The 22,787-nt window shown below is 40.1% G+C and overlaps 1 protein-coding gene and 1 long non-coding RNA gene across 5 annotated transcripts; one reads left to right on the forward strand and one right to left on the reverse strand.

The window, feature by feature from the left end:
* Positions 1-8,921: 8,921 nt before the first annotated feature.
* LOC307030153 (microfibril-associated glycoprotein 4-like) lies at positions 8,922-20,291 on the forward strand. The gene is made up of 5 exons (XM_079666421.1): positions 8,922-9,016; positions 9,228-9,425; positions 9,721-9,817; positions 12,366-12,533; positions 19,743-20,291. The coding sequence occupies exons 1-5, from the start codon at positions 9,002-9,004 to the stop codon at positions 20,015-20,017; spliced, it is 753 nt and encodes a 250-aa protein (XP_079522547.1). The 5' UTR covers positions 8,922-9,001; the 3' UTR covers positions 20,018-20,291.
* LOC307030169 lies at positions 13,895-17,575 on the reverse strand. Of its 4 annotated transcripts, none has more exons than XR_013805565.1 (5): positions 16,629-17,575; positions 16,459-16,527; positions 15,673-15,781; positions 15,502-15,574; positions 13,895-15,150 (listed from the first exon to the last, which is right to left on the reverse strand). It is a non-coding gene; the product is annotated as an uncharacterized lncRNA (long non-coding RNA). The 4 variants fall into 4 exon arrangements; XR_013805566.1 differs by having other exon boundaries at positions 15,673-15,816; XR_013805567.1 differs by lacking the exon at positions 16,629-17,575 and having other exon boundaries at positions 15,673-15,816; positions 16,459-16,580.
* Positions 20,292-22,787: the final 2,496 nt, after the last annotated feature.

The raw sequence follows: 22,787 nt of genomic DNA on the forward strand, positions 1-22,787 counted from the left end.
TAATCAGTTATTCAATAACTGGAAAATACATGATCTCTATAGGTTACATCTGAGTGAAGCTCCCCAATATTTTATTTATTTGTATTGAATTTTATGCTGTTTTAAAAAAAATGTATTACCTTTTTTTCAAATTCTTCAAAAATAAAGAACACTAAATGCTTTTTTGTCACATTCTGGGCCCTTGTCCAATCTATTCATGTTATTTCCTGGTGTGTTTCCCGGCTTTGTGATAACCTGCCCTGCCCTGATCAGATTCACCTGTCCCTGTTCAACCTTTCTCTGTTGGTCCTTCAGTCTGTGTGGCCTCGTTTGTTCACAGTAGCGTCTCAGATAGTTCCCATTGTTATTTCATTGTTTATTTAAACCGTATTCAAATTAAACTTGTTGCTTTTGGTCCTTGGGTCCACAGATAGAGATTCCTTGTTTGTGTAATTCGTTTTAGTACATAAAATGACTTGCAACAGTATTCACCCACTTGAAACTTATCTGATTTGTTTGGATTACAACGGATCAAAACGTCAGGATTTTGTTCTGATATTTCATTTTAGAAGGCTGGCCTTCAAGGTGAAATTTGTTTTATATACAGAAAACCCCAGTGCTTTGGAAGCTACAAGTTGACACAAAAGAACATTTATCCTCAAACAAGGACGCTGTAGGCTCTACAATTGGCCCCACCTGTGAAACATTAGAATAGCTCTCATTTTCTGGGTAAATATCATAGCTCAGACTGAGAATCTAAAGAGGTGGAAGCTGCATTATTCTACACAAGCAATACTGAGACCAGAGGCCAACAATCACAATCAAGGAGCTACAGAGTTCAGTGGCTAAACGTGGAGTGAAGGTGCACCAGCAAACAATGTTGAGAGCTCTGCATAATACTTGGCGTTATCTCTATCATGCTGTTGGCATGCTTTTCGTCAGCAGGGACTGAGTATCTCAGAAAAATGGATACAGCACAATACAGGGAGAACCTTCTTCTTCACCTTTTAGCAGAACAATGATCCCAAGCACAAGGCCGAGGCAACACAATAGTGGTTAAACAACAAAACGGTTGGTACCACTTTACAATAAGACTACCCTTACAAATGATTCATAATTAGGTTATGAATTAGGTTGTAAACACTTTATTAATCATTAAGAACCATTTATAAACCAGTTCTAAAATAGTTTTCATACATCAACACAGGCTCACTATTTGGCAAGATGACTAAGCCTTATATTGGCTACTTAGCTTACTTCATCTACTTCATCAGCCAGCATCCTTGGTATCTGTTGTTCACTGAGTTGATCCCCCCCATCCATCTTGATGTTTCTTGGCATCTCTTTATGACCATTTATTTACGAGTTACTAACATTTATAACTGCCAAAAGGGAGCCTTATTGTAAAATGTAAAACACGTTCCCATTTATTAATGAGTTACTACCATTTCTAATAAGGCTTAGCAGTACAGATAAATCTGGGCTCACTATTTGGCAAGCAACCGGTCACAGTTGCCCTGTTTATCTCATGTCTTATAAAAGCTTATTCATGATTCATAAAGTATTCACAACCTAATTAATAAATGTATTACAAACTATTCGTAAACCCTTTATAAGGGTAGTATATAAGGGTAAAGTGTTTGAATGCGTATATTATAACATAACAGGTATATAACAGGTTTATGATATCACTGCCTAAGACACGATCTGACTTTAATTACATTTGACTCAAGTGTTTCGTCAACTTACTGTGTTGCTTAAAATAATACTTCTGCATACAGTATGTGACATGTGATATGAATGATAATGGGACACATCGACGTCTGCACTCACAGTGCAGCGGACTGTAATGTTACTTTGATCCGGTTACTTATGTTGTGGCAGATATTTAAGTAAGCTTTCTTAACGCTAATGTTATAATAGTCAGATTGCTCTGAAGATGGGAGGTGATATTCTATTCATTTTCACGTTCACAGTCAGTTGATTTTTGCCGGCCGTCTTTCCTGCAACGGCAGCTTTTCTGTATTTCCTTTCTCCTGTAATATGACTTGATCGCTTTAAACTCCACACACTGACCTCTGATTGGTCAGCAGGCAGTGCTTTCACTGAGTTGAGCTCTTAGCCTGGAACCTAACCTGCTACGGACCAGGCTAGCCACTCAGCATAAGTTATCATGGAGATCTAGCCCGCTAAAAATAATGCAATTCTTGTTTCAGTGCTACATGTTTTACCTTCGACCAACACAGATATAATAATGAATAAACAGTTATTGGTTCTAATAAAATATTTCCTTATAAATCAATAAAATAATTGGACTTTGACCTTCTTGTTTACTTAAAGGTGGGGTAGTTAAGTTTGGGAAACCGGCTCGAGATACACTTTTCGTTATATTCCATGGAATGCTTTTAACATCCCGATAGCAATGAATATCTAAAGTGCTTTGACAAAAAATACATAAACAAACGTCATCTGTGGAAGCCGTAGCGCTGTAAAAAGCACAACCAATCATTTTAGCTGGCCCGGCTAAAATAACTGGACGGCCTACCTGCCTGTCAGCCTTCCATCTGTGCACAAACTTATCTCGTGCCCTAATTGGTCATGTGCGCGTTCGTGTGTGTTGGAGGAGGGGCTCTGTAAGGAAGTGGCAGATTTTTCCCGGCTGTGTATTTTCAAATTGTAGCGCACTAGAGCTGGTTTCTCCAAAATTACCTACCCCACCTTTACCTTTTATATTCCTGTGAGGCAGAAAATTACATTTGTGTTTTTAACACCACGTTTGACTATCTTCAACAAACAGTGAAGCTCTTTTAAAATAATCATATCATTATTGCTTGAAGCGATATTACAGCATTTTCATTTTCAAATTCCATATAGATATCCCGCTAAAGTGAATTATTTATCGACACAATCATTTTGAAGTGAAAATCTTAAACAGGTGATCCTTTTCAAGCCCCACCTGTTCCTCATCGCTCCAATAAAATGGTAGGCCAAGCTTAAAATTGTCAAATGTATTGTTCTATAACACGGGTCTCTAACCTTTTTTAGGATGAGAGCTACTTAAAAAAAATAAAACAAGTCGTGAGTTACTTTTACTCCTCTTTTTTGTTTTTTTGCAGTGTATATATTTAGCACATTTTAACATTATTATATGCTGACCTTTAACCTTTGTGTGCTGTTTGTGTCTGTGGGACCTTTTTTCAGTGTTTACTAAAAGAAAATGTATTCAATTTAATTATTTTAACCTGATTTATTGGGGGTGGACCTCACCTCCTCTCGGGGGGTCCGGGGGCATGCACCCCGGGAAGATTTACTTTTTAAATGTTGAAGTTAAAAGCATCAATCTGGAGCACTTTGAGCACAACATGAATGTATGGATACAGCCCTCAACACTCAGATGAAAGGGAGATGTATACTTTCCAATAATACAAACATCTTTAGAATATGATCACAACCAATAATTAATCATTTAAACTTGTGTGCGCCGGCTTTGAGCTGCGATTGGAGTGCGTCGGGCCCGGTGTGCTCCAATCGCAATCTTCAGGGGCGGACCAGGAGATGGCAGCCAATGCCGGGAGGGCAACCGCACAGCTCATTTACATAGAACACACACAGCTGAAAACACTCAGACGACCAGGAAGGCAGCAGCCGTAACACTCCCCCCCCCTTAAGACACAAACCCACAGGTTTTGTGAACCTGAGCACACTAACGAAATTGCTAATAACACACATTCATCACAAACTCAATCTGACACACTAACATCTCAAACTCAACCTGGACAAGCATCGGCCAACACATTCTCTGAACCCTTTAATGACGGGTGTCTACTGCTGTAGTCCCGCACAATCAGAGCCCATTGCAGGAGACGCTGATTGTGCGTGGACACGCTAGGGCAGAATATAAAGGGATCGTAACAGCTAAACACCACAATTGGCCAAAGGCTGGGTCCAACATGAATCTTAAAATGTTGTAGAGCCAACACCAACACTAAGATCCGATGAACTACCTGACGCTCTCTGGTTACCGGGAGTGTCGAGAAGTCTAGAGGCTTGTCTGAGCCGGCGTTTTGCGCTGGTCTCATGACATCCTCACGAGGAGGAGGGGGAGCCACAATTTCTGGCTTCTCCTCGGACACAGCTTCATCTGAAGGCACAATCACAGGGTCAGGTAATGAAACATAAGGGTCACGTTTACTTGCCTGTGCGCGTGCGTGTGTAGCCAGGCCAATGCCTTTAGGCGGGGATACATTCTGCCGCTGTTCCTTACGTTTCAGAGCTGCACAGTTGGCAATGACATGTCCAGGTTTATGACAGTAAAAACACTTTCTCTCTTCTCTGCTCACGTTATACACATTTGCTGGCTGAGTAAATGGTGCGGCTGACACACGGCGGGATCTCTCCGTAGAGACAGGGGAAAACACAGATTTATGCATTAACACATACTCATCGGCTAATACAGCAGCAGCAGAGAGAGTGTTTACTTTTTGCACATTTAAGTAAACAACAATGTGATCAGGCAAACTTTTTTTAAACTCCTCCAACATGATAAATTCCCTCAGTGAAGAATAATCGGTAGCATTACATGAAGCAATCCACTTAGCAAAACACATTCCCTTTTTCCTAGCGAACTCTACGTGCGTTTGATCAGGACTCTTCCTATAGTGTCTAAACTTTTGCCGGTAAGCTTCAGGAACTAATTCGTACACTCTGAGGATGGCAACCTTTACTGAGTCATACTGCAGGCTGTCCTCTAACGTGAGAGCCACAACTGCTTCCCGAGCTTTTCCATGTAATTTGCACGTTACCATCAGAGCCCAAACTTCAACCGGCCACCGCAATGCTGTAGCAATGCTCTCGAATGCGCTAAAATAGGCATCCACCTCAGTCTCACAGAATGTTGGCACTAGCGAAATGTTGTTACTCACGTCAAAGGCAGGTGGAGGAGGTGGAGATAGCAAGTTTCTTCCGGCAGAGTCAAAAGCACCGGATGCGCGCAGTTGGGAGTCTAGCTCCAGCTGACGCATCCGGATCTGGACTTCCTTATCTGCCTCGATTTTCTTTACCTCCAACTGAAACTGATACTGCCTGTCTTGCTCCTTGTCTTTTGCCTCCAACTGAAGTTGCCTGTCTTTAGCTTCCAACTGAAGTCGGGCGAGACGGACTTTAAGTTTATTCCCTTCCCGGGGATCAGGACTACCAGGAGACGGTGGACTATAGCGAGGCGGCGCAGACGGTGCTTTACACTGCTCGCTCCCCTCGCTGTCACTACCCTCTCCTTTAGCACAGTGAGCTCAGCTTGTGCAGGCAGCACCAGAAAACCCCTTTCCACCAACTCATCCACCACCAGAGCCTTTAACTCTTTTTTTGATAATTGTTTTGCCACTGGGAGACCGAAATGTTGCGCTATCTCATATAAGTCGTCTCTACGACACTGAACTAACTGCTCATGAGAAGGACAGACCAAAAACGACTCCAAATCAAAAGTTGCCATACTCAGCTAAAACTGCACACAACCTTACCAATTTGTTTTCAGCTGTACACAACCACTTATAACCCCAGGAAAGTAGTTAATATCCCGGACGAGCCCCCATGTATGTTACGTCCCAACTAGGGGAAGAGGAATGCAACAAACACCAGTATGTAATTGGTATTAATTATAAGCGTTTATTTAAAACAGCTGTAAACAAAATGGCAGGCAAGCAGCCTGAAACAAACAAAAGGGCCAAAAGGGCACCGGTTGACAAATAACCAAACAAAAGGAGGACTCTAAGAAAGGAGTCTAAAGACATACAGGGAAAATAAATACTAATATACTACATAAAGAACGAAACAAAACCTCACTCTAAAAGTGGTACAACTAACACAAAGAATCTATACAAAAACACAGCTAAACTAAAGGCAACCGTCACCGAATCCTAAACTACTCTAAACACTAACTAAGCTACTCTACACTCTAACTAACCTACTCTAGACACTACTAATCGCACAAGTTTTAACCCCAGAACAAAGAGCAAGTAGCGAGAGGCATCTGTCCACATACAGAGCCTCCAGAATGATGATTGTCCCCAAGCTTTGTAATAATCTCCAGCAGGTGTGCGCCGGCTGTGCGCTGCGATTGGAGTGCGTCGGGCCCGGTGTGCTCCAATCGCAATCTTCAGGGGCGGACCAGGAGATTGATTGATTGATTGATTGATTGATTGATTGATTGATTGATTGATTGATTGAATGGCAGCCAATGGCAGATGGCAGATGGCCATAGCAGATGGCAGCCAATGCCGGGAGGGCAACCCCACAGCTCATTTACATAGAACACACACAGCTGAAAACACTCGACCAGGAAGGCAGCAGCCGTAACAATAGGCCTATTTGTAAAGTGGATTTCGAAAAGTGTCACGGTTAAACTCGTGAAGGGGTGAGATGCCGCTCCACATTGCTTTTCTTCCCGACTGCAACGCGCGTGTGCGTGCGTGTGTGTGTGTGCGTGCGTGCGTGCGTGCGTGCGTGTGTGTGTGTGTTGTACATATGTCTGTAAATGATTTTGGTTTCAGTTGTGTGTGTGAGCACGCTCAAATTGGCCATCGGGAGATTCGGGGCTTTTCCCGGTGGCCGGGCCGCTGCTGTTGGTGGGCCGCTGCCTTCTCGCGTCCATTCACGACCCACCTATCGTATTCTCAACCCACCAGTGTGGCGCGCCCCACACTTTGAGAAACGCTGGTGTAGGGAGTCCAATCACCCTGGCAGCAGTGTTGGTGATGCATGTGAGTTTGGTCCGGTTTGTGACGGTGAGCATATTGATAATGCTTTGGTACAGTTGAGGGAGAAGAGGGGGGAAATGTACAGTTCTTAGAGTTTATGGACGACGGATAATCTTTGTCGGCTTCTTATGAAGATGTTGGTGGTGTGTTGGTTGAAATTACGTTTATTTTACATTTTAAATATAGACAATACATGATCTCTATAGGTAACATCCTGAGTGCAACTCCCCAATATTTTATTTATTTTTATTGAATTTGATGCTTTTTATAAAATGTTTCATTACGTTTTTTTCAACTTCTTCCAAATAAAGAATAGGCCCTTCTGAATGCTTTTTTGTCACATTCTGGGCCCTTGTCCAATCAATTCATTTTATTTCCTGGTGTGTTTCCCGGCTTTGCGATAACTTGCCTCACCCTGATCAGATTCAACTGTCCCTGTTCAACCTTTTTCAAGGTTCAAGGTTCAAGGTTCAAGGTTTTTATTTTGTGATACGAACATAGCTACAGTGTAGTTATGACGATGACAATCTTAGGTCACAGGCTCCTCCAACAGTGCAACACAATAAAACAGATAAACAGAAAAATAGTGAATAGTAAATAGTAAATACAAAAATAGTTTAAAAAAGTGAAATAGTGCAATAAGAGTCTATATTCAAGTTATTGGAATATGATATATTAGATAAATAGATAGCCCTATTGCCATGGGGGAGACTATATTCCAGGACAACACAGAGGAAAAGGCACAGACAAACTGTATGAAATGCTATTTGTTGAATTCCGTTTATTTACAATGGATGTTCCTAAAACAGCCCATTTAACATCATCATCATCATCATCATCATCATCATCATCATCATCATTATCATCATCATGCTGCTGCTGCTGCTACTGCTAGTCCTTTGACTCATTGTGCTGTCTGTTGGCAATCATTGATAGGCACCTGTCGGTCTCCTGTCCTTTCTGAAAGTCATAAAGATTACATTAGTCATTTAGATTACTTATGTCCTCAATTACCAGGGGATTACTGAAACTACCATGAATTAAAGTTCAGTCAGACAACTCGCATGTTTCTTAATATGTTTATTATAAGCAGCATATAGTTTGAGTTTGGCGTCTGGGCTCGGGCCTCATCACTCCACAGATTTACAAAGAACATTGAGTGATGATTAGATAACTATCCCCCGAGCCTACAGGTGGAGCTGGGGTGGTGGGGGGGCAGGCGGGCAGCAGCAACATGAAACACAGCAGCAGCAACATGAAAGTAGCAATAGCAAGTGAACACAGCAGTGCAGCAGCAGCATGAGCGAGGCAGAGGCAGGAAGACCTGGCAGCTTCAATAGAGTTTAGGAGAATGTGTTTGGTTGGTTGTAAGAGGGACGAGGTGCGTCACGTGTTAATGTATCATTGGTGCTCGAGTTGACTCCCTGAACTAGCTCGCAGGCTTCACCCCATAAATGGTAGAAATTAATCTAATCTGAATTTTGAAACATTCCTTCCCATCCCCTCCCTCTAAATATATCACTAAACATTAGGATGTGATGCTCCTGGCTACCATACAAGTTTAAGAAGATAATATTGGTTTTAAAGAATTCAAAGAAATAAACAACATCAACAGGCTCTCTAACCAAGGCAATATTAGCCTAACATGTATATGTTAACAATGCAGGTAAAATAGCTGTTCACACTATCTATGTATATTTTCTACTTTTTTAATGCTATTTTATTTCTATTTGAGATGTTTACATTTTGGATTGTTTATTTCTAGTCTTTTAACTTCTCTAATGTACAATGCCTTATCTTTTGCTGCTGCAATGCAAACATTTCCCACATTTGTATCAATAAAGTCTCTTATCTTAATCCTCAAATATTAGCGAATTTTACTTAAAAAAATCAAAAACATATTGATGTAACCACATACATATATCGATATGTTGTATAAATATTGCAAATCAAACCCTTTATTGACCACTAATTACCAAACATCGCAGTTCTATCTCCTTCAAATTAAAATGGTCCCGCCACGAACTTCCGGGAACTATCTGAGTCTCCATGAACCACGTGACGATCAAGCATTTTGGGCTTCCGCTGTTGCAACTCTTTTAGTTATATGGATGGCTTTGCACCAAACTATAATCATAAACCTTATCAAATAACACAGCTTGTCACGCACTTCCAAAAACACGTGATGCACCTTCTGTATAAATGCTAGGTTCCAAACAAGAGTCACCTCAAACAACAGAGTGAACTCAGCGTAGACCTTCCTCTCCACGATGAAGATGCTTCAGGTAAGAAAACACACAAAAATATATATTTAAATGTCTCTGTCCTCTCCTGATAATCAATACAAGCATGAATACTTGGAGCTGTCTCAAACGTGATCTACTCTGAGCAAATTAATAACCATTAAAAACTCATGTATTACCATTTTAAATCTGTGCAGGAAATCACTTCAAAAGGTGCTGTAGGTATTTAAAATCTCTTCTCTTTTGCATCCAGGTGACATTATTCGTGGCTCTTCTGGGGTTTTTAGCCTCAGCTGCCACTGGCTCAAAGGATTTTCTGCCCATCGACTGCAATGACATCTATTGCCATGACAACACAAGCTCCAGTGGGGTGTTCACCATCTTCCCCGGGGGTCCCGACACTCCCCTGCAAGTCTACTGTGACATGAACACTGACGGGGGCAGATGGACGGTCAGTATATCAGATTTTTTCCGACTGTGTGCTTTTTTCTTTTCTTAAACCTTGTAAACCTGCTTTGGGAACTCATGACTTGTCTTAACTGCTTTCAGATTTTTATGCTACCTCCAAGAGTACAACAAATAATTTGTCTTGATTTTTCTTTCTCATTTCCATAATTGACATCGGAACCAACAGTCCTGTTCACTGGTCAACATACTTTGTAAAGTTCTCCAGATGTAGTTATTGGAGTACAACATGTTGGTATCCTATTATCCTGTATCACTCTTCTTCCTACTCTTCCTCTCAGGTATTTCTCAAGAGGATGGATGGGACTGAAAGCTTCTACAGGCCCTGGAGTCACTATAAGGCCGGATTTGGGAACCTGGCAGGAGAATATTGGCTTGGTGAGTACAATTTAATTTAACTACTTATACAGTATTTGCAGCCACACTGAATATAAGGCACTGAACAGTTCAATCTCTACTGAACATCCGGGTCTCTGCATCCCAGGTGAAATGTTCTCTTCTTTCACTTTACAGCAACAATATCCTGCGGTTTCTGTGATTTCTAGTCTCTCTATGTCCAGGCTTGAATCTTACTTGAAGTAAAAAGGGAACAGCCTCTGGTCGGAGATGACAAGTGTTGTTTTTTATCCTGCATGGCCAGTGGCGGTGTACTGCTCTAAGGGGTCTGACTACAATGCTGAGTTACATTAGTTCCGCTTATTGCGCCAGCCTTATAGCCAATAAATGGTAATATTATAAACTTTTATTTTGAAGGGGGTAACAGGGGGGTCCCAGGTCAGCGTTACTGACTGGCCCCTGTGACTGCCTCAACTTGCAGGCTTTGCTCCATATATGATACTATATGTTTAGCTTAAAGGGGACCTATCATGCAAAATGCACTTTGTGATGTCTTTTATACATAAATATGTGTCCCCGGTGCGTCGGAGAACTCACTCAGCGTCAGAAAATAAAACCCTCTCTCCTTTCCTCCTTACCCAAATCTTTTAAAAACAGGGGTACAACGAGCGGATACAGATTTGCTGCCGATCTGACGTCAAATCGGCAGCGGACCAACAGAAAATTGCTATCAGAAACAATGCCTGACGTGTTTTGGGCGCAATATCATTTTTGTTTACATTAGCAAGCGTCACTAACACTCAGAGCTAACTTGTATTGAAGAGCACATGTGTTTAAAAAGCAGGAAATAAAAAAAGAACTCACCTTGTGATAAACCCGCAAGAGAAAAAGCATTTGAGCTCCATACTGTTTCAGAAATAATCTTTGATGTGGTGTAGAACAGGATGGCGTTTTATCACAGCAGAATTTAACTTTATCTCCGGTAGAATTCTGATCATGCATTAGCTCCGCCTCCTCTTTTTTTTTTTTCAAGCTAAGGACCCAAAATCCGCGTTTCTCTAACAGGGCTGAACAAGAGGGGTATGAGCCAGAGGTGGGGACTCGAGTCACATGACTTGACTCGAGTCAGACTCGAGTCGCATATTTTTTTTACTCGAGACTTGCTTGACTAACATTGATAAAAGACTTGACTTGACTTTGACTTGGTATTCATGACTTGAGACTTGACTTAAGCTTGAGACAGATGACTTGAAAGGACTTGCCTTCTTAAAATTAAATATTTGCGTTTGTTTTTGTAGTGGGATATTACGTTTAGTTTTTTCGAAAAACGTGATTATAACGCCATGCGCGCAAACCTGGCAACCCACTAGACGGCAGGAGTGTCAGTTAACATGGCATCGGCTAGCTTTACTCCAAAAATAGTTAAGTTTGGATTCAAGGATTATTTTGTCGATGACGCTAATAAGAAGAGAACAGCGGTATGCAGGGTCTGCAGCATAAAGATCAGTGACAGGACCACCACAACATCCAACTTCATTCGTCCCTAAGTTACTGGAAACTTTTGAATAATGTAGTTCATCTACTTTTAGTAGTTTGTTTAAATGTTTTCATTATGTTGTTTTTGTTTGTAGAAGTGCATCATTCCTTGATTTATTGTAAAATGAATCTGAACTTTTTGATCTGTTATGATGATAAACTGAAGCCATTTCTAAATTAACCCAATTAAGTGAGTTTTAAATTGTCCTGCTTAGTTTATAAGGACATTTTGAAGAGGAACAAATTAAATGGTTTGAAAATTATATCTATGTAGGTGCTGACGCTGTTGGCGGTTCTAGGGTTAACAGAAATTGTAATTAAATGTGTGTAATGGCAAATGCTATATATGATTTTCTTATCTGGAATTCTGCCTTTTTGAACAGACTTTTTGAGTCCTAGCTATATTGTCTACAATTCTGGGGTTAATATGAATCTAATATGATTTTCATCGGACTAAATTAGATTTAAAATCATTAACTGTGTATGTAATGAAGATCATAGTGTGGGTTGAATCCATTTTCATAACCACTGTCTTTTAACTGATTTAAATGCGGAAACTGGGCTTATTCATCAGAATTTCGTATGACTTGACTTGACTTGCTTGACCTGAGCAATGACTTGACTTGACTTGCTTGACTCTCACCACAGTGACTTGGGACTTGCTTGATACTTGTAGGTCAAGACTTGAGACTTGCTCATGACTTGCACATGTAGGACTTGGTCCCACCTCTGGTATGAGCAGTATGAGGCATGGCTACAATGGGTGAACTGTTTGGTATTTTAAGCAAAAAACTTCACAGACATGTTTTGTATTGGTATGGCCCTACAATATATTTTTCCAATATAGCATGATAGGTCCACTTTAAGGAAGAAGAAAAACATTCCAATCTCATACACTGCTACACTTCACATTGTGGTTTCTTGGCTTTACTTTTTTACTGATATAATTCCTTGGGCAGTGAAGTATAATTTTAAATGAGATGATCTGAGGGTTAAAGAGGTTAACTAATGGTAAGTTATTATTTTTAACATAATTTGTTGTTCCTTTCCTAAGGCCTGGAAAACATCCTCCTGCTGACTCTGAGGAAGGAGAACGAGCTGCGGGTCGACATGGAGGACTGGGAGGGGGGGAAGGCGGACGCCAAGTACTCCTCCTTCTCCATCGATTCTGAGAATCACGGTTATGAACTTCACCTGGGCAAATTCACTGGTGGAAACGCAGGTAAGGATTACTGTGTGGATATTACTTTGGGAAATGTAGGTTTAAAGAGGCCCTAATATTTGTTTGGAGGGGGGGTTCCGCTTTCCTCTAGCGTTGTATAGTTTTTTGTGCATGTAAATGGTCTGGGCTAAATTCCCAAAGCTCCCTCCAGAGGGAGTTTCTCTCCCACACTCCCCCCATGTCTTAAATGCCTCCATTGGACTCCTTCCATAACATAGTGACATCACTACGTAACATCACTACGTAACACTCTTGCTTGTATTGTCTAACTTTCCAACGCATCTTACGCGATCTTACGCTAAGCGGCGGGACATCTCTAAGCAATTGACCAATCACAACAGAGCCGGTCAGCTAACAAATCAGAGCAGACTGGGCTCTGGTTTCAGACAGAGGGTGAAAAGAGGTGCTGCACCAAAAAAAAAAAGGCCGTTGGATTCACATGATTTTAACATGGACATCGGTTGCACATATTAAAAACATGTGTACTCAAAACTATTCCATAATGTTAAAGACACACAACTATGTTATGTCAAAGAAACATGAAATTGTTATTTTCATTTGAATATTTCCTTTAATATTAAGTATATTCATTTACTAGACCCTCCAGAAAAACGCGATCGCAGAATTTACCGCATAATCAGCAAAATGGCGCAGATTTTTAAAAGGCCGCATATTTATCATAAATCCGCATAATCCCCGCATTTTTCCACACAAAGTTGAGAAAAAAAAAAGTTAACTCTTCTTGACGTGAAGTAGTGATGATGAAGAAGTGACGTCATCAGCTCGCGCATCACAGAAGGTAAACAAGACCGTAGAGTGAACGTGTGGAACTCACACGATGAACATTTCTGCTAAAGACCGGGCAAAGCAGTACCCCGATGTCTTTCACGAAAGTGGGGGGAAACTATTCTGCACCCCGTGCAACTGTGTGTTGGAGCATACGTCTTAGAGAAAATCGACGGTGACGACCCACTTTGATTCATTCAAACATTCGAAAATGCTTTCTGCTGCTGCGGACAAGAAAGCCAAACAACTCACGTTTACCGAGGCATCAACCTCCAAAACCCTTTCGAGGGCTACAAGAAACGAAGTGAGTAGCCTACAAAATTGAAGCTGGTCAGATAACGAACGAGTAAATGAAAACAGAATGAGGCGGAGGTGTGTGTGTGTGTGTGTGTGTGTGTGTGTGTGTGTGTGTGTGTGTGTGTGTGTGTGTGTGTGTGTGTGTGTGTGTGTGTGTGTGTGTGTGTGTGTGTGTGTGTGTGTGTGTGTGTGTGTGTGTGTGTGTGTTTCAAATAGCCCCATTGCTTTTACAATAAATAAACATTGAATGTGTTTAATTGAATAGGAAAGGGGTTTCACGTCAGTGGCAGGGTGTGTGTGAGAGAGAATAAATAAGACAGCCCAATATTTTAAAAAACATCTATTCTTTTTCGCAACTTTCCACATATTTTGCAACTTCCCGCAATTTCACCGTATAAAATCACATAAAAACCCTGCATGTTTAATCGCATAATCAGGGATTTTTGCCCGCGATTTGCCCGTTGCACATATTAAAATCATGTGTACTCAAAACTATTCCATTATGTTAGAGACACACAACTATGTTATGTCAAATAAACATTAAATTGTTATGTTAATGTGAATATTTCCTATAATATTAGGTATATTCATTTACCCTATGTTTAACCAACATTACTTTTTAATGTTCATTTTAGGCTTTTAATATACTCAGTATATTTCATTTGTACCTGTTAAAGCCACATTCATGTATTTTTCTCAAAAAATAAAACAATATTGACAACCACCACACATCCAGATGAGCTTTTGGTTTTTCCATCATGCAGCCCCAGGAGAATTAATAAATACATTGAACAGAAAATGTCAACGCCTAGTCGAAAAAAGGAAATGTTCTTGAAAATCCATTATTTAAATAGTAACCTGCTAATATGAAAGGGCACTTTAATGCAAAAAAGCAATGGCATTGCTTTGGAAAAATACATGAAAGTATAATAATGGCCTGGTTTCTCACCACATATGCACTAAAGAAAGTCTTACAAATAAAAACAAGAACTGACATTTTGAAGTAGCGCAATTAGTACATTCTGCAACACATGACAAGTGGTACATTCTGAAAACACATGACCCCAGGAAAAACCCACATTTCTGAAACATGCAAATCAAGCAAAAAGCATGAGCAAAGGAAGTGCAAGACAGTTGTATCGATGAAAGTCCAGTATGAATGCTGTAAAAGTGCACAATGGTCCATGGCAACAGCTCACTCAAATAGTTTGTTTTTAAACGCTTGGGCTTTCTTGGAGAGCATGTTGCCGTCTAGCTCCATTAACATTTGCTGGAGCACTTCGAACGTGCACTTCAGTTTAGGGGGGTAGTTCAGGTTCATTGCATACATTAGTCCAAACAGCATGGTAGCAGCTAATGCAATGTTGTCCACATCAGTTAGTACCTGTTGGCCTTCCAGGACAATCTGTCCTCTGGTCTCATCTGTCCTCTGGTCTCATCTGTCCTCTGGTCTCATGGTGGAATTGTGTTTGACAACATAAAGTACCACTGTAATTCCCCGAATGGACCGCAGGATGACGTCTTCATATTCTGCCTGCAGAGCGCACAGTCAAAAAAGGAACAGAGTGAGATCTAACAAATCAATACATATATATACCCATTACTAAGTCCCTGTGTTTAACAAATACATTTTGTCAGATTTCTGTACTTTAAGCCTCCTTGTTATCTGATATACTCCTGTCTGACCTGATAAAACATTTTTCATTTCCTGTATCCGTTTTAAATTAAAAGCCCTCTAGCTTTTCAGTGTAGGCTGGCTATTAAACAAAAAACAGGGATGTTCACATACTTTAGGGTTTTGGCTATATACTATGTGGTGTTTCAATAAATACATATTTTAAAGCCCAAGAAAAAAATCAAAAGGTCAAATATTACTTCTACTGACCACAAACTCTCTCATTGAGGTACACACACAGCCCCTTGAGAAGACAATCCCGGCCTAAATCGACATCATCAACCTAAGTGAAGAGGAATAAGAAAATAAAGAATCTGTTTTGCTCAATGAAATGTGTACACTATTGACTCGATGTATAATTTCCTTAAAATGAATTCTTACTTGAGTCATGTTTGACATAATACAGTTCAGACGCTGGCCTATCTGTCCTCCTCTCTTCTCAAAAACCTTCAGAAGTTTGTCAGATAGCACATCCAGCTGAGAGAGAAATCTTGATTGGAGGGGCAGGGTTGTTATGTGCTTAAACTCCGCATTTATCAAAGAAAACAAAATAACACAGTCATAAAAATCATGAAATCATTTCATTTTCTAATGATGTTATGATTGTAGTTGTGTGCTTGCCTCAAAACGATGCAGAGAAACTAGTCACTAGTTACTTCAAGGCTGGCTTATTGTAACTCTTTATTATCAGGGTGTACCAAAAACTCAGTTAAGTTGCTTCAGCTGATTCAAAATGTATTGACCAGAGCACGGAAAAGGGACCACATTACTCCTGCTTTGGCTCCATAGTGAGAATAACTTTTTATATCAAGTACGAACAACCAGGTTAGACTACATTACATTTCATTTACGTTTTTTTCCAAAGCGACTTAAAATAAGTATTACTGTAATATAAGACTACATATAAGAAACAACCTTATATACATTTCAACAAACAAAACATTATCACTTTTGTGAAGGAGGCTTTATCGCAGAATGTTTGGCTTTTGCCTCTCACTTTCTGAATAACCTTTGCCTAATAAGTCAGAAAATGTGTATATCCCTGCAATGTTTGCAGTATGTAAATGTTATGAATTAATATTCAGAAATTGTCAGACTAATACCAGTTTTCAATTAGTTAAAGATCAAGTTTCACAAGTAAATCAGACAAAACATTTGAATACTCACCATTTACTACAAAGCCTTTGGAACAATGTTCAAAACAAGGCTGAGGTCAATCTTCTCCACACCAATTACCTATCACAGAAAAACTTATTTGAATTATTTCATTATTCACACACAAATAAAACACAAATGTTCTGCTCCTTAAAGGCGACATTTACCATTTAATTATGTACCTTTAGGTTGATATGAACCGACTTCGGCCGATATGGGCGCCTCCAGTGTAAAAAGCTACAGTAACCTATACTAATGCAATGAGTACAACTTTGTACGGAGCCATACACATCAGCATTGCGAGCTCATTTCCATTAGGCTTGTTTGAGACGCGTTGCGGCTCGCCTCGAAAGTAGACGAGAATAGCCGATCGCAGCCAGGGGAGTTCTCAAAAAGCTCGCCTGAAGTTGGACAGCTCCGAGTCGGCTTCTTCTTCTTCTTTTTCTTCTTCTGCTGCTTCGCCTTCTTCTTCTTCTTCTCTCGGTTTTTTTGGCGGATTGCAAACAACTTTAAGGTGCATACCGCCACCTCCGGAGTCGGCTTGACTCGGTTTGCATTTATAAAGAATGCACACATGTGTTTAATTGTTAATGTCAGATATACTAAGTAAATACATTTGTTTCTGCTCAAGATTAAATTCAACTCTATTGTTATTGCACAGATTACAGGTACTGAGACAACAAAATGCAGTTTAGCTTCCAACCAGGAGTGCAACAAGCAGTAAAGTGAAAAGTAATGTACACAATCTACAGAATGAAATATAGAATGAAGTGAATGATAAATAAACAGTGAGGGGTATGAATACACTAGATATACACAGCAGCCTGTGAGCAGTATGAACAGTGTGTATGAATATGCTAAGATACTGTAGATAAAGTATGAAAACGGTAAGCAGTGCAAGTATAGTATAACATATATAGATATTAATTTCATGATGATAAACATTGTGGAACAATGATGAAAAATGTGAATGGAAGTGGCGACGTAAAACTGACACAAAACAACAACAAACTTTTGCCGAGCCAATTGGAGAGTTTCATCACCAGCACGGGGTAAAAACCACCAATGAGCGCTCAGCTCGAGATACCAGCGAGTCGTTTCCCATCAAGCATTTCGCTTCCGCAGCCCGTGGAGAGGAACTGCGCCGGCTCGCCGCGCCTCGCTCTCAAGGCTGCGGGTATCTTTGTCCCGCGAGATTTCAACGTCTCATGTGAGCGAGCCTCCAGAGCAAGTCGGACAAAATGACTAACCATCATGCAACGCACGAGCAAGACGTTGATCGAAATTGCGCAGGTCTGCGCAGGTCTCGCTTGTCTCAAACAAGCCTATTGGTTTCAATGGAGACGTGCACTGCAGCAGCGCGCACCGCTCGTCATGTGAGGAGGAACGACCAATCACAACCGAGAAACATCTCAACTTCCGTAAACATAAGTGTACGGCAAATATGGAAGATAAGTTCATTTCACAGCGGGTGGATCGTAACCCTTACTTGATCTGTCCGGCATATCCCCCATATTCACGGTATGTGCACCGCTGCTAAAATGTAACACAATCATTAATATCCTCCATTTTCCAGTATCAAGTGTCGCTTTCCGGGACACACCCCCACACACACACTAGGCTTGTTTGAGACAAGCGAGACCTGCGCAGACCTGCGCAGTTGCGATCAACGTCTTGCTAGTGCGTTGCATGATGGTTAGTCATTTTGTCCGACTTGCTCTGGAGGCTCGCCTACATGAGACGTTGAAAACTCGCGGGATAAAGACGCCCGCAGCCGAGAGAGAGAGAGCGAGGCACGGCGAGGCGGCGCAGTTCCTCTCCACGGGCTGCGGAAGCGAAATGCTTGATGGGAAACGACTCGCTGGTATCTCGAGCTGAGCGCTCATTGTTGGTTTTTACGACGTGTTGGTGATGAAACTCTCCAATTCGCTCGGCAAAAGTTTGTTGTTGTTTTGTGTCAGTTTTACGTCGCCCCCTCCTTTCACATGTTTCATAATTGTTCCACAATGTTTATCATCATGACATTAATATCTATATATGTTATACTATACTTGCACTGCTTACCGTTTTCATACTTTATATATCTTAGCATATGCATACACACTGTTCATACTGCTCACAGGCTGCTGTGTATATCTAGTGTATTCACTAGATACTACTAATACTACTTGATCGAAATTGCACAGGTCTGTGCAGGTCTCGCTTGTCTCAAACAAGCCTAGTTCTACACCGCCTGACAGCAGACATGAAACAATAATTTAAAACAAGACGTAGCCTATAGACATGCAAACATGCCGCAAGCTCATCCATCAGCTATGACTCCCCCCTCCCCACTGAGCTCGGCTTAATGTGCATAACTTTGGGCAAGGTTCATAGTTTTAAATATTGTAAATTAAGCAACTGCCGGACTTAGGCTCTACAAATACTCACAGTATAAAAAAACGCTAAACACAAGTCAATCAATATAAACTCACCTTATGATTTTCATGGCTTTATCCTAGCTAACGCCAGTGAATGACAATGTTTACAAATTGACAGCTGTATTTACGTTGCTCGTTGTAAAAAATGTGAACTCTGCTTTTTGCAAACAATGCGTCTTGTGATAACCTGTAACTATGACGAACATTTGATGACATTAAATAACTTTAAATAACTTTTACCTTGTAGAGATGTTCTCGGGACAGAACCAGCTTACTCCTCCGATGCGGGAAGAAAGTAATGGTAGAACCCCTCCCCCCCCCCCCCCTCTTTTGTTTAAAAAAGAAAAAGCTTCACATTTTAAAAAATAAATATATTTTGCAATTTTTTTCTGCTTTACATATTGTCCATTAAAGTGCCATATTGTTCAGGTTCAATAACGAATCTATTAAAGTACGGGTTTGAGTCCGACCATATTAATTTGTGAATAAAATATTTGTAAATAATAATTAGTATGTCCTCTATTATTATTATTTGTTAAAAATGCAATGAAAAAAAGTGTGAGGAAAGGTTGGTCTGGTGATACTTGGTGGGTATTTCTGGGGGACTAAAGTGTTGCAATTTGGACGTGTGAGAAATACAATATTAGAACACTTTTATTAAATTACATAACATAGAAGTACCTTAATATTCAACTTAAATACAAATGTGCCCTGTTACATTCGACCACTATTTAAGAGGCATACATTTGCTGTACCTATTGTTATTTTAGTCATTTATAAAAATATAAAATAAAATATATTACCCACTGACACACATTGGCATTAAAATAAGTGTTTCTGGGTTTCAAGTTTGTTTGTTTTTATTTTTATTTCTAGTGGACAGTTTGACACCACACAACAACATGAAGTTCACAACGTTTGACAGAGATCAGGACCAGTGGGAGAATAACTGCGCTCAGCATTATCTCGGTGGATTCTGGTTCAATTCATGCTTTCTTGCCAACCCCACCGGTCTGTACGCACCTCAAGGGCTTGCCAACGCATATGAAAACGTTCAAGTTATCTGGAGTTCGTGGAAGGGCTGGAACAATGGCCTGAAAACCTTAGCCATGAAGATCAGATCAGTCTCTGCATGTGCATGCGCTCAATAACCTGTTTAGCTGTACACTTTTATTGTTGACTTTATTAAGGTTTTCAAGTTTATACAAGATTTCAGACAGCTTGGACCTTCGTGTTCACCTAACTATGATTTTCCTGTGAGGCAAAAAATGAAATTCTTGTTTCAATGCCATATACATACAGTATATATATTCTACTTCCAAAAAACAATGATACTGTTGTTGAATAATCATAATCATATAGTAAATGCTTCAGTGAGATTAAAGGTTTTCTTTACGAATCAATAAAAACAATGATGTAGCTGCAGCTGTGTTTTGAATTCTTTCAAATTGTTCATTCTTGTTTACCGAACTATGATATTCCTGTCAGGCAAACAATGAAAGTTTGTGTGTTTTTAATGCCAGCGTTTACTATCTTCAACCAACACAGATAAGCATGTTAAATAAAAATACAGTTAATGCTTCAGTCCGATACAACTGTTTCTTTATAAATCAAGGAATGGCTGTAGTTGTATATAAGGTAACTATCAATAATTAATTACAATTAAGTAAATAACTGATGAAAGTTAGCTTTAAAGTCATTCCTCTTGTGGAGCCCAGTAAAAGTACTACTGTAGCTGTAAGTTGTGTGTGTGTGTGTGTGTGTGTGTGTGTGTGTGTGTGTGTGTGTGTGTGTGTGTGTGTGTGTGTGTGTGTGTGTGTGTGTGTGTGTGTGTGTGTGTGTGTGTGTGTGTGTGTGTGTGTGTGTGTGTGTGTGTGTGTGTGCGCGTACTGTGACATTAAAATATTGTTGCCAGTGAACTATATGCTCAAACTAAGTTTTTCCTTAACCGAATATAATAATAATTCTACTGGACCTCAACCACTTCAGAACGTAGAGGTGCTGGTGAAATTACTGATAATACCACAAGTGTCTTTTTGAAAGGCAAAGAGGACATTATCTTCAAATGATTGGCTGTTTAAGTGTGCCGATACATCATAGTTTGACCTAAGCACAAACAATGAAAAGAAACAGAAACAACTCTGGATATCCCATTGTTTGATAATCAATGTGCATTGACTTCAGTAGGCCAAAGAGGTGTGCAAAGGCAAAAGGGAGGTCTGGTATGTCATTAAATCTTCCTAGCTCAGAATGTTATGCTTGTTGAGTGTACACAACACTAAAGTTTTACCTGAGCACAACCAATGAAATTGAACAGAAAACTCTGAAGATGCTGACAACTGAAATAATGTTGCGACTCAAAAGACGGTGGCTTACCTGTTTAAAATGCACTGAAGTTTTACCTGAGCACTAACCACAATGCACTGAACCAGCATGTCAGGCTTCCCCATTAACAATCACAGCAGAACTTTTGTGAGCATTTAGAGGCAAGCTCCTATGAGAGTCTGAATTCATTCAAAGGTGAATTCATCTCCTTTGGATAATCAATGTCCAATCAGTAGGCCAAAGAGGAATGCGAAGGCGGCACAGTGGACAGGAATGTCATGCAATACAACAGTACCTGTATCCCAACAGCTACAGCAACCCAAAAATCATCTGGAGTGATGAAGCGCATTTGGGGGGAAGGCGCATTTCTTTATATTATTTATGTATGTTGGTAAACTCAACACTTGAAACTTCTCTGTGCTCAACATGAAATATTTTGCTATGAGTCACACACATTGTTTCATTTAGCAGTATGACTTGAATTGTGTCTGTGTAATTCCTGCCGTTACTAGATTTCCTGTCAATCAACTGATTCATTCATTGATTCATCGTTTCACTTGTTTGTAACATTAGGTATTTCAATGTTTTGTATTGTAGAAATCTTAACTTCTAGAGCAGACAATAAATGTAATGAAGTGTATAGTATACACTATTCATTCTAAAATATTGTGGAGTATAGAAGAAGAACATTTTAAAAACAACACTATAGAGAAAATTAAAAATCTGTTTATATATCTGGGCTGTATTTGAGATAAGCTATTCTCGGACATTCTGGTTAATATCAGGATGTGCGTCATCTCAACACACGGTGGCGCCCTTGTGTTGCACAAACTGATTAGACTTCATTGGAGGAAAGGTGTGTCTCCACAGGTATGATGACGTCATCTAACAAACAGGGAGTGATCATCAGGTGGCGCTGCATGAAGAAGAGGACGTACTAGATACAGTACAATATACAATCTAGATCTTAAGATATTTCACTGAATGAGGGGAAATTGTTCACCTGCTAGCGGCGCTAGCTGACAAACTTGATGTATCCTTAAATATCAAAAAATATGTATGGCAGTATTTATTGGAATATATCAGACACACACACACACACACACACACACACACACACACACACACACACACACACACACACACACACACACACACACACACACGGAGAGAGAACAGCACACCTTTCGTGGACCCTCTGAATTTGAGGGTTTGAGCTGCCTGAAGAGAGTTTTTATTCTACAATAATACAAATACAATTGTATTTTTGAGAAGGACAACATTTAGGACTTCCATAATAACAATAAGACATCACTTTTTATTAGACCAACTGAAAGTTATTGCCCAACACACACACACACACACACACACACACACACACGCACACACACACACACACACACACACACACACACACACACACACACACACACACACACACACACACACACACACACACACACACACACACACACACACACACACACACACACAGCCTGTAAACTTTTTACAAGTTGTTTGATTTATCCAGTGTATAATGATTTATTTTTACTTTATTAGGTTCAATATATGTTACATTGTATTCCCGTTTTACTG

This window comes from Notothenia rossii (assembly GCF_949606895.1).
Source record: "Notothenia rossii genome assembly, chromosome: 1".
Taxonomy (NCBI): Eukaryota; Metazoa; Chordata; class Actinopteri; order Perciformes; family Nototheniidae; genus Notothenia; species Notothenia rossii.

Bases quoted from the DNA above. Each gene is read 5' to 3' on its own strand.
- LOC307030153 (XM_079666421.1), top strand. The intron at 9,426-9,720 runs GTCAGTATATCA...TCTTCCTCTCAG, and splicing joins CTGACGGGGGCAGATGGACG to GTATTTCTCAAGAGGATGGA. The intron at 9,818-12,365 runs GTGAGTACAATT...TCCTTTCCTAAG, and splicing joins GGCAGGAGAATATTGGCTTG to GCCTGGAAAACATCCTCCTG.